The following is a 13733-nucleotide window of genomic DNA, read 5'->3' as shown; positions in this document are numbered from 1 at the left end:
ACTATGATACAAGGGGGAACTCTGTGGAATATGATATAAGGGGGAACTCTGTCGGTTATGATATAAGGGGGAACTCTGTGGACTATGATATAAGGGGGAACCCTGCAGGCTATGATGTAAGGGGGAACTCTGTGGTCTATGATGTAAGGGGGAACTCTGTGGACTATGATATAATGGGGGAACTCTGTGGACTAAGATATAAGGGGAACCCTGCAGGCTATGATGTAAGGGGGGACTCTGTGGACTAGGATGTAAGGGGGAACTCTGTGGACTATGATGTAAGGGGGAACTCTGGGAACTCTTGAGTAAGAGGATGGCTCTGGTGACCAGGGACCTCTTACATCAGAGTTCCCCTTTACTTAGGTGGTGCTCAAAGGCGTGCGTGAAACTCTGATGTGGGGGGGATCTGTGACCGCAGACCACTTTTTGCAGAATGAATACACTAAGGTATATGGGGGGGGGGGGTTACTGATATAAGGGGGACCTTTACATCAGTTTAGCCCCCCCGTAGGTGTTGCTGGAAGTAGTGGTTCACCTCTTACCCTACTCAGCCAGACATCCATCTCAATAACTTAAATACATGAACCGTCCATTGCTTTGCTTTTGTTTTCTTTATTAGGGGATTAACTTGTACAGGATTGGGAATTATGGGATGCCCAGGAATATTTTGTGCAAATTTGCTTAGGACTCCTATATACACTCTTCTATACACATCTCAGCCTCCTCTCCATCACAAACAGTTACTGCTCACGGTTCCTCCTCCAGAACTTTACTTGCTGCTCACAGTTCCTCCTCCAGAACTTTACTTGCTGCTCACGTTTCCTCCACCAGAACTTCATTTGCTGCTCACGGTTCCTCCACCAGAACTTCACTTGCTGCTCATGGTTCCTCCTCCAGGACTTCACTTGCTGCTCACGGTTCCTCCTCCAGAACTTCACTTGCTGTGTTTCCTCCACCAGAACTTCACTTGCTGCTCACGGTTAATCCACCATAACTTCACCTGCTGCTCACGGTTCCTCCTCCATAACTTCACTTGCTGCTCACGGTTCCTCCTCCAGAACTTCACTTGCTGCTCACGGTTCCTCCACCAGAACTTCACTTGCTGCTCACGGTTCCTCCTCCAGAACTTCACTTGCTGCTCACGGTTCCTCCTCCAGAACTTCACTTGCTGCTCACGGTTCCTCCTCCAGAACTTCACTTGCTGCAGACTGTTTCTCCTCCAGACTAGCTAGCAACTCATGGGTAGGCCTGACACTGCTTCAGCCAGACCTCAATGAACTGCCTTTTGCGGGCAGGGACCTCGGGTTCCAGTGGTGTAGAATGGTTCAGGTGCTCACTGTCCTCTGCTCAGCTACCACTTCCAGAAGGTTCTCTTCAGGTCCTTCTGGCCAGCCTGGCTGCAAAGATCCCTCTCTACTGCCCTTCTCCACAGTCCTCTTTCCACTGGTTCTGCACCCATCTCTCAAACTGCAATCTCCCAGTTCTCTAAGGCGTGCCTTCCCAGTCCTCCTGACTTTGCTCATTCACCAGCCCTCCTGACTGTGACCAGGGGTCCTCCCTGGAGAATCTTAGAGTGTTCTCTCCCACTGTCCTCTCGCTTGCTGTCTCATGTTCCTCTGGATCTCTTCACTCCTCCCAGGATGCACTCGACCCCCGACCCAGGGTCACCCCCCCCAGACTGGGGAGCTCCCTGTGGGCCCCAACAGCCTCCACTTTCTCTCACTTCAGCTCTTCCACCCAACAACTCCTCCCCAGCTTGGCTGACCCCAGGTATTTAAGGAGGCCTGCCCCCTGACAATCCAAGTTGGGGATTGGTCAAGGCTCCCCAGATAGCTCAGGCAGCTCCACTTCTCTTCCCCTCTTCTCATTCCAGGACCTTCTAGAAGGAACGGGGAGGTAATGGTGATGCCACCTGTCAGTCACCCAACTCTCCCTGCCCAACACTCCCAGCCCAAAATGAAAGCAACAGGCTTAGCCACCAGCTAAGCCTGCCCAAATGTTCCTACCCTGTCAAAAAACCCTCAATTCTAGCACTCACTAACTAGAGGGTGCTACATCAATGTCCTCCATGGAGAGGCCCCTGGACTAGTGTGGATGTGGCAGTCTCTCTATGGAGGAGGTGAGGATTATGCAGTCAGCGTCCCCAGACTGTGGCTCGGGACCTGTGGGTTTGGAGTTGGACTCACTAGCTCTTTCAGTTTCCCCTTTGGACATGCCAGCTTGCCACTGCTGCTTGAACTTGTACCCTATGCAGGTGGAAGTCCACTAGGCTTGCTGTATCTATGGGAGGGTTGGATGGACACATGAAAGTTGGGGTAAGGAAGCAGACGGCCGGGGGCCCGGGCCGCAGACTTTCAGCAGGTGCCAAGCACTACATGCACAGCAGCGCCCCCACAGGAAGTGAAGCTGTGTCGGAGGGGAGAGACAGAGCTAGTACATCTAGGACTCTATCAGACCAGTCCCAGTCTATGTGGCATCCTCTGGCACTTTGTTTCCTTCTAGCACATGCACACCCAAAGTGCACAGCGAGGTCTTTACTCACAAAGTCCCAGGAGCTGTCTGACACCCAACAATCCACAGACAGATTTTCAGTGATGGAGATAAAAGATCCTTTTGTAGACCTGGACCCCAGGATAATGCCCTCCAGAAAATAATCATTTAGAAGTCTTCCCTGGGCCTTCAGCTCTGAGACCCAGACTGCAATCTTAAGTTTCATAAACTCTCTCCTAGGGGCAACAGCCCCCCCCCCGGAGACTTGAACCCTACTTGAAGAGGAAAGACAGTCGCTCAGAGCTTCCAAAACATCTATCACATGTAGCACCCTTCTAGTTGGGTGCTAGTAGAAAGGCAAATTGTGTTATTTTGGGCTCTACTGTAGGCAGTGGAGCTGTGATTGTGTTTTGCCTATTCTGGATTCTGCTGCTGCAGGCTTGCCTGTCTCCCCCTGTCTTTACAGAAATCTCTGGAACATAGTGGGTGAAAAAGGTAGAGCCTGAGCTGGCCCTGTATACAGCCTCAGCAAATCCCTGGTTCAGGAGAATGACCAGCAGGGGGCTGAGAGGGGCATATAGGGACTGGAGCAAAGAGTAGCAGGGTTCTTTGCCTGCAGAAGAGTGACCCAGCCTGGAAGTGCTGTTAAACCTTCCAAGGCTTAGAAGAAGCTTTAAGAAGTGCTGGATGATTCTTGCCCAACAAGGAGCTGAAGGATCACCCCAAAGTCACAGGAACACCTGGGCAACATCCCAACCCAAGAGGATCTCCTGGGATTCTTTCTGAAGCTGAAGCAGGAAGAAGGCCTTCAGATTGCCAGGATCACAGTAAGTAGGCCTCAGAGAATTCCTAAGAGAGAGAGAGAGACTGTTGCCTGTACACCCCTTTCTGTTCAAAGGACTGTTCCAGACCTGCTGCCAGGCATGCGCCCATAGAGGAAGACTTTTTGTACAGAGAACTTTGCCTTACTTCAGTTAACCGTTTCAGGTTTGTGTCCTCATCAAAGTTGTTTAGTTCTGGGCATCCCAAAGCTTTTCCCAATCCCTATCCCAGTTCTTCAAAAGAAATACCTGGCTGAAAAAATCCCATGCCTGGCTGCTTGCTCCAATAGGGGGTCAGAACCTGGGTTTACAGCGGGACCAGACAAGAGGGTCGGTGCTACATGTGGGGGCTCGTCAGTAGGATCCCTGGATGCAAGTGGCCATTACCACTAGCAACTGTGTGAAGAATTGAAGCCCATTACATGTTCACAGCTTATGAGTTCACCCATAGCAACTAAGAGACTGTGAAGTGCTTATATTGTGGGAAAGGATCTGCATTTAATCAGTCAAGTGAGTGTGGGGCATAAAAAAGGCCACCTTCTTTTCCCCAGCAACAATAGATCTCCCAGCAACAGCAGATTCTCCCCAGTAACAATATATCCACTGAGCAACAATAGAACCCCACATCAACAACATACTCTCCCCAGCAGCAATAGATTATCTTAGCAACAATAGACCCCCACAGCAAAATACCCCCCCCCCAGTGACAATAGATTCACCCCAGCAACAGTAGACACCTACCAGCAACAAAAGACCCTCCAGCAGACAGCAATAGACCTCTCCCTCAAAAGTAGATCTCTCAAAGCAACACCTGATCCCACAAAAACATAAGACCCTCTCAGCAACAATAGATCCCCTGGCAAGAATAGACCTCCCCAGCAACAATAGATTCCTGGCAGCCAGCAACAAACAGACCCTCCTGCACAGCAAACCACCCCTTGTCACTACATACATTCAGTGTTGGAGGTGCAGGAACTGCTCTATCCCCATGTTCCCTCTGATTAAAAGCCCAGCTCAGAAGTCATACTCTGTATGAGGGAATCTACTTTTGGCTGTTCACGCTCTATGATTGGGGAATGGCCAGACCAAACTTTGCTTGTTCAGTTGTTTCTCCATATTTCCTGGGATCCAAACGACATTTATTAGCAGTTTCTGTACTGAAACTGACTGTTTTTCTACTGCTGTCTATGGTTTGTAAGGAAGTAGTGGGTTGCAGCACCCAACAGGCCCTTAGCAACCAGTGATGTCATCCCGACGCCCATTCATTTATTGGTCAGAAATTCACAGCCATATAAACAAAGGGGCAACAATGGCACTGACATCACTGACCAAATATGACCACATGGCCTTATTTGGTCAATGACATCACCCCACATACTCCGCCCCTTTGTATACATTTAGTGCATTTTGGTATTCATGGTGAGTATTGAGAAGGGATCAAACATGGCGACCAGCAGTTTTTTTCTTTCAGCGAGGCAGCCTGATTGACGAGGATATGCACCGCTGGGTGACTGCATTGACTTTTTTTGAATTGTTTTTATTTTTTATTATAATTATTATTATAAAATGAAGGCAGACAGTACAGTTACAATACAATTTGGTACAATAGGAATCAGAGGGCCCTGCTCGTTAGAGCTTACACTATAGGAGGGAGGGTCAGGTGATACAAAGGGTAATAACTGTGGGGGATGGGCTGGTGGAGAAGGTAAAACAGTGCATTAGATTGAAGCAGGATAGGCCTCTCTGAAGAGGAGCGTTTTTAGGGGTCGTCTAAAGATGGATAGATTTGGAGATAGTCGGACAGATTGGGGAAGGAAGTTCCAAAGGATAGGAGAAGCTCCGGAGAAGTCCTGGAGGTGAGCATGGGAGGAGGTGACGAGGGAAATAGGGGGCAGGAGGTCTTGGGAGGAGTGAAGAGAACGATTAGGTTGGTATTTTGAGACTTAGTGAGGTTAGTGATGTTGCTGGGGGCAGAGTTGTGGATTGGCTTTGTAAGTTGTTGTTAGTGCTTTGAATTTTATTCATTGGGTGAGCAGAAGCTAGTGGTGGGATTGGCAGAGAAGGGTGGAGGACACTGAATGGAGGCCAGTGGAGGGATTGGCAGAGAGGGGTTTAGGACACTGAATGGAGGCCAGTGGAGGGATTGGTAGAGAGGGGGGAGGACACTGAATGGAGGCCAGTGGAGAGATTGGCAGAGAGGCTGGAGGACACTGAATGGAGACCAGTGATAGGATTGGTAGAGAGGGGTGGAAGACACTGAATGGAGGCCAGTGGAGGAATTGGTACAGAGGGTGGAGGACACTGAATGGAGGCCAGTGGAGGGATTGGCAGAGAGGGGTGGAGGACACTGAATGGAGGCCAGTGGAGGGATTTGTAGAGAGTGGAGGAGGACACTGAATGGAGGCCAGTGGAGGTGTTGGCAGAGAGGGGTGGAGGACACTAAATGGAGGCCAATGGAGGAATTGGTAAAGAGGGGTGGAGGACACTGAATGGAGACCAGTGGAGGGATTGGTAGTGAGGGGTGGAGGACACTGAATGGCGACCAGTGGAGGGATTGGTAGTGAGGGGTGGAGGACACTGAATGGAGGCCAGTGGAGGGATTGGCAGAGAGGGGTTAAGGACACTGAATGGAGGCCAGTGGAGGGATTGGCAGAGAGGGGTGGAGGGCACTGAATGGAGGCCAGTGGAGGGGTTGGCGGAGAGGAGTGGAGGACACTGAATGGAGACCAGTGGTGGGATTGGCAGAGAGGGGTGGAGGACATTGAATGGAGACCAGTGGAAGGACTGGCAGAGAGGGTTGGAGGACACTGAATGGAGACTGGTGGAGGGATTGACAGAGAGCGGGAGAGGACACTGAATGGAGGCTAGTGGAGGGATTGATAGAGAGTGGTGGAGGACTCTGGAGTCCAGTGGAGGGTTCGACAGAGAGCGGTGGAGGACACTGAATGGAGGCCAGTGGAGGGCTTGGTAAAGAGGGGTGGAGGACACTGAATGGCGACCAGTGGAGGGATTGGTAGAGAGGGGTGGAGGACACTGAATGAAGGCCAGTGGAGGCATTGGCAGAGAGGGGTGGAGGGCACTGAATGGAGGCCAGTGGAGGGATTGGCAGAGAGGGGTGGAGGACACAAAATGGAGGCCAGTGGAGGAATTGGTAGAGAGGGGTGGAGGACACTGAATGGAGGCCAGTGGAGGGATTGGCAGAAAGGGGTGTAGAACACTGAATGGGGATCAGTGCAAGGACTGGCAGAGAGGGGTGGAGGACACCGAATGGAAGCCAGTGGAGGGATTAGCAGAGAGGGGTGGAGGACACTAAATGGAGGCCAGTGGAGGGATTGGCAGAGAGGGGTGGAGGACACTGAATGGGGACCAGTGCAAGGACTGGCAGAGAGGGGTGGAGGACACTGAATGGAGACCAGTGGTGGGATTGGCAGAGAGGGGTGGAGGACATTGAATGGAGACCAGTGGAAAGATTGGCAGAGAGGGGTGGAGGACACTGAATGGAGGTCAGTGGAGGGATTGGCAGAGAGGGGTGGAGGACACTGAATGGAGATCAGTGGAGGAATTGGCAGAGAGGTGTGGAGGACACTGAATGGAGGCCAGTGGAGGGATTGGCAGAGAGTGGGGTGGAGGACACTGAATGGAGGCCAGTGGAGGGATTGTCAGAGAGGAATAGCAGACACGGTGTGGTTGGTATGGTGGATGAGTCTGGTGGCAGCATTCATGATGGACTGACGGGAGGATAGACTATGTAAAGGTAAGCCAATGAGTAGGAAGTTGCATTAGTCGAGGCGAGAGATGACCAAGGAGTGAATTTAAAGCTTTGTGATATCACTGGTTAAAAAGGAGCGCATCTTGGAGATATTGTGGCGGTTGAGGTGGCAAGCTTCAAACAGGGATTGGATGTTGGATCTGAAAGGGGAGTTCAGAGTCCAGGGTAACACCTAGCACCCTGGCATCCTGGCATGCGTGGACGGGTTGATGGTTGTGCCATTAGTTTTGACAGAGAAATCTGGGGAAGAGGCACGTAGGGGTGGAAAAATAATGAGCTCGGTTTTGAACAGATTGAGTTTGAGGAAGTGGTGTGACATTCAGACTGATATGTCTGTTAGTAAATTAGTGATGTGTGAGGAGACTGATGAGGTCTCCTCACACATCTGAGGGGTAGAGAGATAGATATGGGTATCGTCAGTGTAGAAATGACATTGATAGCCATGGGAGGCTATCGGCTGACCCAGGAAGGAGTTGTAGATTGAGAATAGGAGAAGTCCAAGAACAGAACCTTGGGGAACCCCAACACTAAGAGTTTTTTGAGGAGCAGGGGGTGGTCAACTGTATCAAAGGCAGCTGAAAGGTCCAGGAGTAAGAGTATAGAATAGTGTCCATTGGTTTTTGCTTTGAGTAAATAATTTGTGAGTTTTAGGAGAGCAGATTCTGTGGAGTGTTAAGGGCAAAATCCAGACTGAAGGGGATCAACAAGGTTATTCTCGATGAGGTGGCAGCTCAGCTGGTTGTAGACCAAACGCTCAAGGAGTTTGTAGGAAAAGGGGAGTAAGGAGATGGAGAAGAGGCTGTTAAGATTGGTAGGGTCCAAGGAGGGCTTTCTGAGTATGGGGGTGACTAGGGAATGTTTTAGAGGGTTGGGGAAGATGAGGAGAGAGAGCTTGAAGATGTGGGTTAGAGAGTGTAGGATAGAGGTAGAGGGTGACCGCAGTATTTGCAAGGGAAGAGGGGGCAGGTGGGCATTAGAAAAGAGTTTAGTGACTTCCTCTATAGTAGCTGGGTTAAACGAAGGAAATATTGATTGTGCAGGTGGACAAGGAGTGTAAGGTGAGGGAGATATCTGTAGAGTGGAGATCAATCTCATTTTTGAAGTGATTGGCGATCTCCTGGGCAGTGAATGAGTTAGTGGGGGAGGAAGTTGAGGACGAAGTAGAGAGTTAAAGGTAGAGAAGAGAGGAACTGGATGAGAAGGTGTTGATGAGAGAGATAAAATAGGCCTGTTTGGCAGTGAGGAGGCGAGAAATTGTATTTTGGAGGGCAGATTTATATTGGTTGAAGTCTTGCTGGGACTTAGTGTTACACCACAGATGTTCAAGAGCGCAGCTATGATTTTTGAGGCTTCTGGTGTCCTCCGTTTGTCAAGGTTGTAGGGGTCAGGGCCTGATTCCGTGTGTAGTGAGGGAGGGTGGTGGGTCCAGGGTGGATGACAGTGAACTTTTGTAGACAGAAGTGGCCAGGTAGGGGCAGGACAGGGGTGGGATTTAGTCATAGAGACAATCTGTTGCAGAAAAAAGAAGATAAAGGTTTAGGATGACAAAGGTGTTTCTGGGTAACTGTTAGGTAGTTGGAAAGCATTGTGGATAAGGTGATAATCGGAGAGAGAGGAAAGGGAATGTTGGAGAGGTTGCAAGGAGTGCATAGGTAGGAGAACACAAGGTCAAGGCAGTTGCCATCAAAGTAAGTAGAAGCGTGTACCCATTGCTTCAGGTCAAAAGAGGAGATAAGGCTCAGAATTTTAGAAGTGGCAGAAGTGTTAAGATTAGAAGAGATGTTGAAGTCACCGAGAACGATTGTGGGCATTTTAGAAGAGAGAAAGTAGGGTAGCCAAGCAGAAAAGTCATCAAGGAAGCTTGATACCGGTCCAGGAGGCCGATAGATCACTGCAATTCTCAAAGATAATAACAAAGAGCTTGTCAAAAAGTGTCATGTCTTTATTTACCATTTACGTAGGGGAACTCATTCACATAAGAGGGAGCAGTGTCTGGGGTCCACTTATTTTTAAAAGGGGCTTCCAAATGCTGATATCATCAGGGATATAGGGTCACATATGTATATTTAGGGGAAGCCCTGTGCCGTTTGTATTTTTGTATGGGTCCACCATTAACATCTATACCTGAACCTCATTCTTCTGGTGCAGCAGGTTGTATACATCATACAGATGGGCCAACACGCAGGCGGGGTCACGGCACCCCTCAGGCATGGTATTTACAGGAATTTTGCATTTTTAGTGTATCAGCATTATTACAATCTCTACTCTCCGCCAAACTGAACTTTTTTGAAAAATTCTTTGGTTTGGTACATGTTCCCCAGGGTAGTGCCCAGCCCCCTACCCCCCCCCCACCATACCATTTATTTTACAATCCATTAACTATCAGTCTAGAAAGGCTGTTTTTTAATGTTCTTTTTGCATTGACTTCAACAGGGTTTGGAACCTGAATTTCAGTAAAGTTCCCAAACTTGTCTTGATCCGAACCCGAGTCTAGTTGGCTCTGCCCTATGTGTGATGATTCTTTGAATAATTACATTATTTCGACCTTTCTAATCACATCGATGAGGTGAATTTTATGAATGTGATGGTTATCTGGGTTCCTTAATACTAAATGTTGATGAACAGATCAGAATCCATTCCTTTACGTTGATGGATATGTTGGCTGGTTATGGTCGTGTTTTCCGAGACTGAACACTACAGCCACAGAAATCACAAATTGTTGGCGTTTTTTTTAAGCAGAGTCTTTTCTTCAGGCTGTTCCTGATTGCCCTCATTTTCGCCCCGTAGATGATCGGGTCGGCAGCTGCAGGGATGACGTAGTTTAGTAAGCTCATTGTGTTCTGAACATCACTTGAAATGACATGTGCCATTCGATATATGATGGAAGAAGACAATCCAGAAGAATAGGTCACCACGGCCACCAACAAATGTGCACTACAGGTTTGTCTGGCTTTGTCCCGAGCCTTTCCCTCTACTAAATTCATGACAGTATAAAATATTCTCAAGTAAGATATCACTATGAAGGTTCCATCGATCGCTGTGAGAAGTATCCTCACCCAAAGGCCAACAGCCTGAACCCCGGACATGTCTCCGCACCCCAAATTCAAGAGACTCATATTCTCACAAGCAAAGTTCAGGATGATGTTGGATCCACAAAACTGAACCTTCGAGGCAAAACCAACTATGAGAGAAACAAGGAGGAAACTCCGCACCAAGCTTAGAAAGAGAAGCAGAGCCAATGTTTTCTCAGTCATGATAAGGTGGTAATGCAGGGGTAGAACAATGGCCACATACCTGTCAACAGCCATCAGGTGGAGTAAGTTTGAGCTGAAGGTCCCTGCCATGTACAAAAAGAACATCTGTGTGAGGCACTCTGCCAACGTTATCTGCTCCAGTTCAAACATTAACCCAAGAAGGAATTTAGGCATGAAGGTCATAGCGTAGGAGATGTTCCAATAGAAAACCAAAGAGATGAGAATGTACATTGGCAAGCGTAGAGTCTTCTCCGTCCAGATGACATATGCCATGGTAAAGTTCCCGGTCAGTATTAGGATAGCGATAAAAAAGATCGGGATGGCAAACAATTGTCTGGACTGTGAGATCCCAGGAAAGCCATGCAGGCAAAAGTCAGTATGAGAGAAGCTAGAATTTGAGGCCTGGTCTTCCATCTTGGAAGGAAAAGGAACCTAAAACAAGGTAAGGAGACCAAGTCTTCTTTTCAGGTTCATACAAAACTTTATGGAAAATAGAGAAATACAAAGTAACATTGTTTATAAACATTGATCAGACAGGAGATAGAGAGATACAAAGTAACATTGTTTATAAACATTGATCAGACGGGAGATAGAGAGATACAAAGTAACATTGTTTATAAACATTGATCAGACAAGAGATAGAGAGATACAAAGTAACATTGTTTATAAACATTGATCAGACAAGAGATAGAGAGATACAAGTAACATTGTTTATAAACATTGATGAGACGGGAGATAGAAACATACAAAGTAACATTTTTTATAAACATTGATCAGATGGGAGATAGAGAGATACAAAGTAACATTTTTTATAAACATTGATCAGATGGGAGATAGAGAGATACAAAGTAACATTGTTTATAAACATTGATCAGACGGGAGATAGAGAGATACAAAGTAACATTGTTTATAAACATTGATCAGACGGGAGATGGAGAGATACAAAGTAACATAGTTTATAAACATTGATCAGACAGGAGATAGAGAGATACAAAGTAACATTTTTAGGTCCAGATTATGTGTCAAAGCAAAACCCCAAGAAGTGACAAAATTGCCCCTCCCCCGGCTAATGCTCCTTACTGTGGGGAATGATCGAATACTCGGTAGGACTTACCGTCCTCCACAATCCAGCAACAGATGAAGTCTTGTGTCCTCTTCTCTCCAACATTGGAATCCACCACTTCTACACCATCACAGGTACAATGCAGGACCCGAGGCCTTCTCCCATCCTGATGACTCTGGTGAGAGGGGCAGCAAAAAGATTTGGTTGGTTGTCACGACCAGAAGAGGCGGGGCAGAAGACTGAGGAGTAGGAGGAGTATAAATCTCTGTTAGTTATTCCTCTAGTGAAACAAACAATTTATTCTTCATCTGATGGGGGGGAGGGGAACTTTACCTTTTTAGGAATAGGTTAGGGGTTAGGCATTGGGTGGGGTGAGAAGAGTTTATTTTAGGAGTCTTTCCACTGATCCACCTTGTACTTCTCATCACACCTCATCTGCCAGAGATCATATACCCACTGATCCACCATGTACTTCTCCTCTCACCTCACTCCTTTCAGAGGTCATCTACCCACTGATCCACCATGTCCACCATCATCTCACCTCCCTCCTGTCAGGGGTCATCTACCCACTGATTCACTATGCATTTTTCATCTCACCTTTCTCCTGCCTAGGTTTATTGACCCATGGACCCACCATGTACTCCTCAAATCACTTTCCTCCTTTCAGGAATCATCTACTCACTGATCCACCATGTACTTCCCATCTCACCTCCCTCATGCTATGGTTCATCTACCCACTGATCCACCTTGTCCACATCTCACCTCCCTTCCACAGTGCTCTCTCCCATCCTCTGCGCTCTCCTGGCCTTGATGTCCTTCAGTGTCACTTCCCAGACGATCCCTCACTTTATACAGACATGGAGCCCTCCAGAGAGGACATCTCATTATCACCACCCATATCCAATGCCGGCACACGCCGGTAATTAATGAGTCATTAGCATCACATTGAAGACGGTGTGCTCATTATTGTCGTCAACTCTTCCAAATGACTAAATGGTGGAGACTCCATGGACTCCGGGGACAGAGAGGAGACAGACAAGGACTAGTCATTTTATAGATAATTACACAATGACCGTTGGGTGATTAAGTGATTGGCACTCTCACTGTGGGTCCTCGTAATTGGCTTCTTCCTTAAATTGCTGCTGAGGCAATTAGATTGTCAGCTCCTCAGGGGACTGGTTGCATTGTATGCACAGAGTTCTACAGAAATGAAGTTATGTGCTGGGCTGTGCTGAGTAACCTTACAGAATAGTTTTAAAAAGATAAAAGCAATTTTTATTGGTACAAAATCAAAGATTTCTTAAAAACATAAAAGTACGGCATATACCACAGCATAGGCATAAGGGCTAGTTTACACTGGCTTCAAAACAAGGCTTCAGACAGGCTTTGTTAAACCTCTCTGAACGCCAGTCAAAGCTCCTCCCACTAAATGAAATGGTGACCTTACAGTCCTCTTTACACCTTGTGTTTGCTTTGCTTTAATAAATATACCCCATGTCGCTTTAGTGGTGCTTCAAAGTGTCTTCAAAGCCTCCATAGAAGTCTATGGCAAAGCTCACTTGAAGCCTCACCAAAGCCTCACCGAAGCCCCATTAAAGGCTCATCAAAGACCCACCAAAGGCTCATCAAAGCCTCATCGAAGCCCCACCAAAGCCCCACCAAAGGCTCATCGAAGCCCCATAAAGCCTCACCAAAGCCTCACCAAAGCCTCATTGAAGCCCCACCAAAGCCCCACCAAACCCTCACCGAAGCCCCACCAAAGGCTCATCAAAGCCCCACCAAAGGCTCATCAAAGCCCCACCAAATCCTCATCAAAGGCTTATCAAAGCTCCACGAAGCCCCACCGAAGCCCCACGAAGCCCCACCAAAGCCCCACCAAAGCCCCACCAAAGGCTCATCGAAGCCTCACTGAAGCCCCACCAAAGCCCCACCAAAGGCTCATCGAAGCCCCATGAAGCCTCACCGAAGCCCCACCAAAGGCTCACCGAAGCCACACCTAAGCCCCACCAAAGGCTCACCGAAGCCACACCAAAGCCCCACCAAAGGCTCATCGAAGCACCAAGCAAAAGCAAAGTGTAAACAGGACTATCAGCTAACCATTTTATTTAGTGACAGGAGCTTTGACTGGCATTCAGAGAGCTTTAACAAAGCCTGTCCGAAGCCTTGTTTTGAAGCAAGTGTAAACTAGCCATTAATGTGTGTTGAAGCTTAAGCAAGTGTAAATGAGGCCTTACAGTCCTGTTTACACCTTTCTTTTGCTTGGGGCTTCGATGAGCCTTCAATGAGACTTTGGTGGGGCTTTGTTGAGGCTTTGTGGGGCTTTGGTGGGGCTTCGA

At 48.0% G+C, this 13733-nt stretch overlaps 1 protein-coding gene across 1 annotated transcript; it reads right to left on the bottom strand.

Annotated features, from left to right (window-relative positions):
- Positions 1 to 9746: 9746 nt before the first annotated feature.
- On the bottom strand, positions 9747 to 10748 carry LOC141129595 (olfactory receptor 52E8-like). Its single transcript, XM_073617694.1, has one exon. It carries the CDS (start codon positions 10746 to 10748, stop codon positions 9747 to 9749), a length of 1002 nt encoding a protein of 333 aa, XP_073473795.1.
- Positions 10749 to 13733: the final 2985 nt, after the last annotated feature.

Source organism: Aquarana catesbeiana, linkage group LG02, assembly GCF_042186555.1.
Source record: "Aquarana catesbeiana isolate 2022-GZ linkage group LG02, ASM4218655v1, whole genome shotgun sequence".
NCBI lineage: Eukaryota > Metazoa > Chordata > Amphibia > Anura > Ranidae > Aquarana > Aquarana catesbeiana.
The sequence above is the reverse complement of the archived record's forward strand: the minus strand, read 5'-3'. Positions and strand labels throughout refer to the sequence as shown.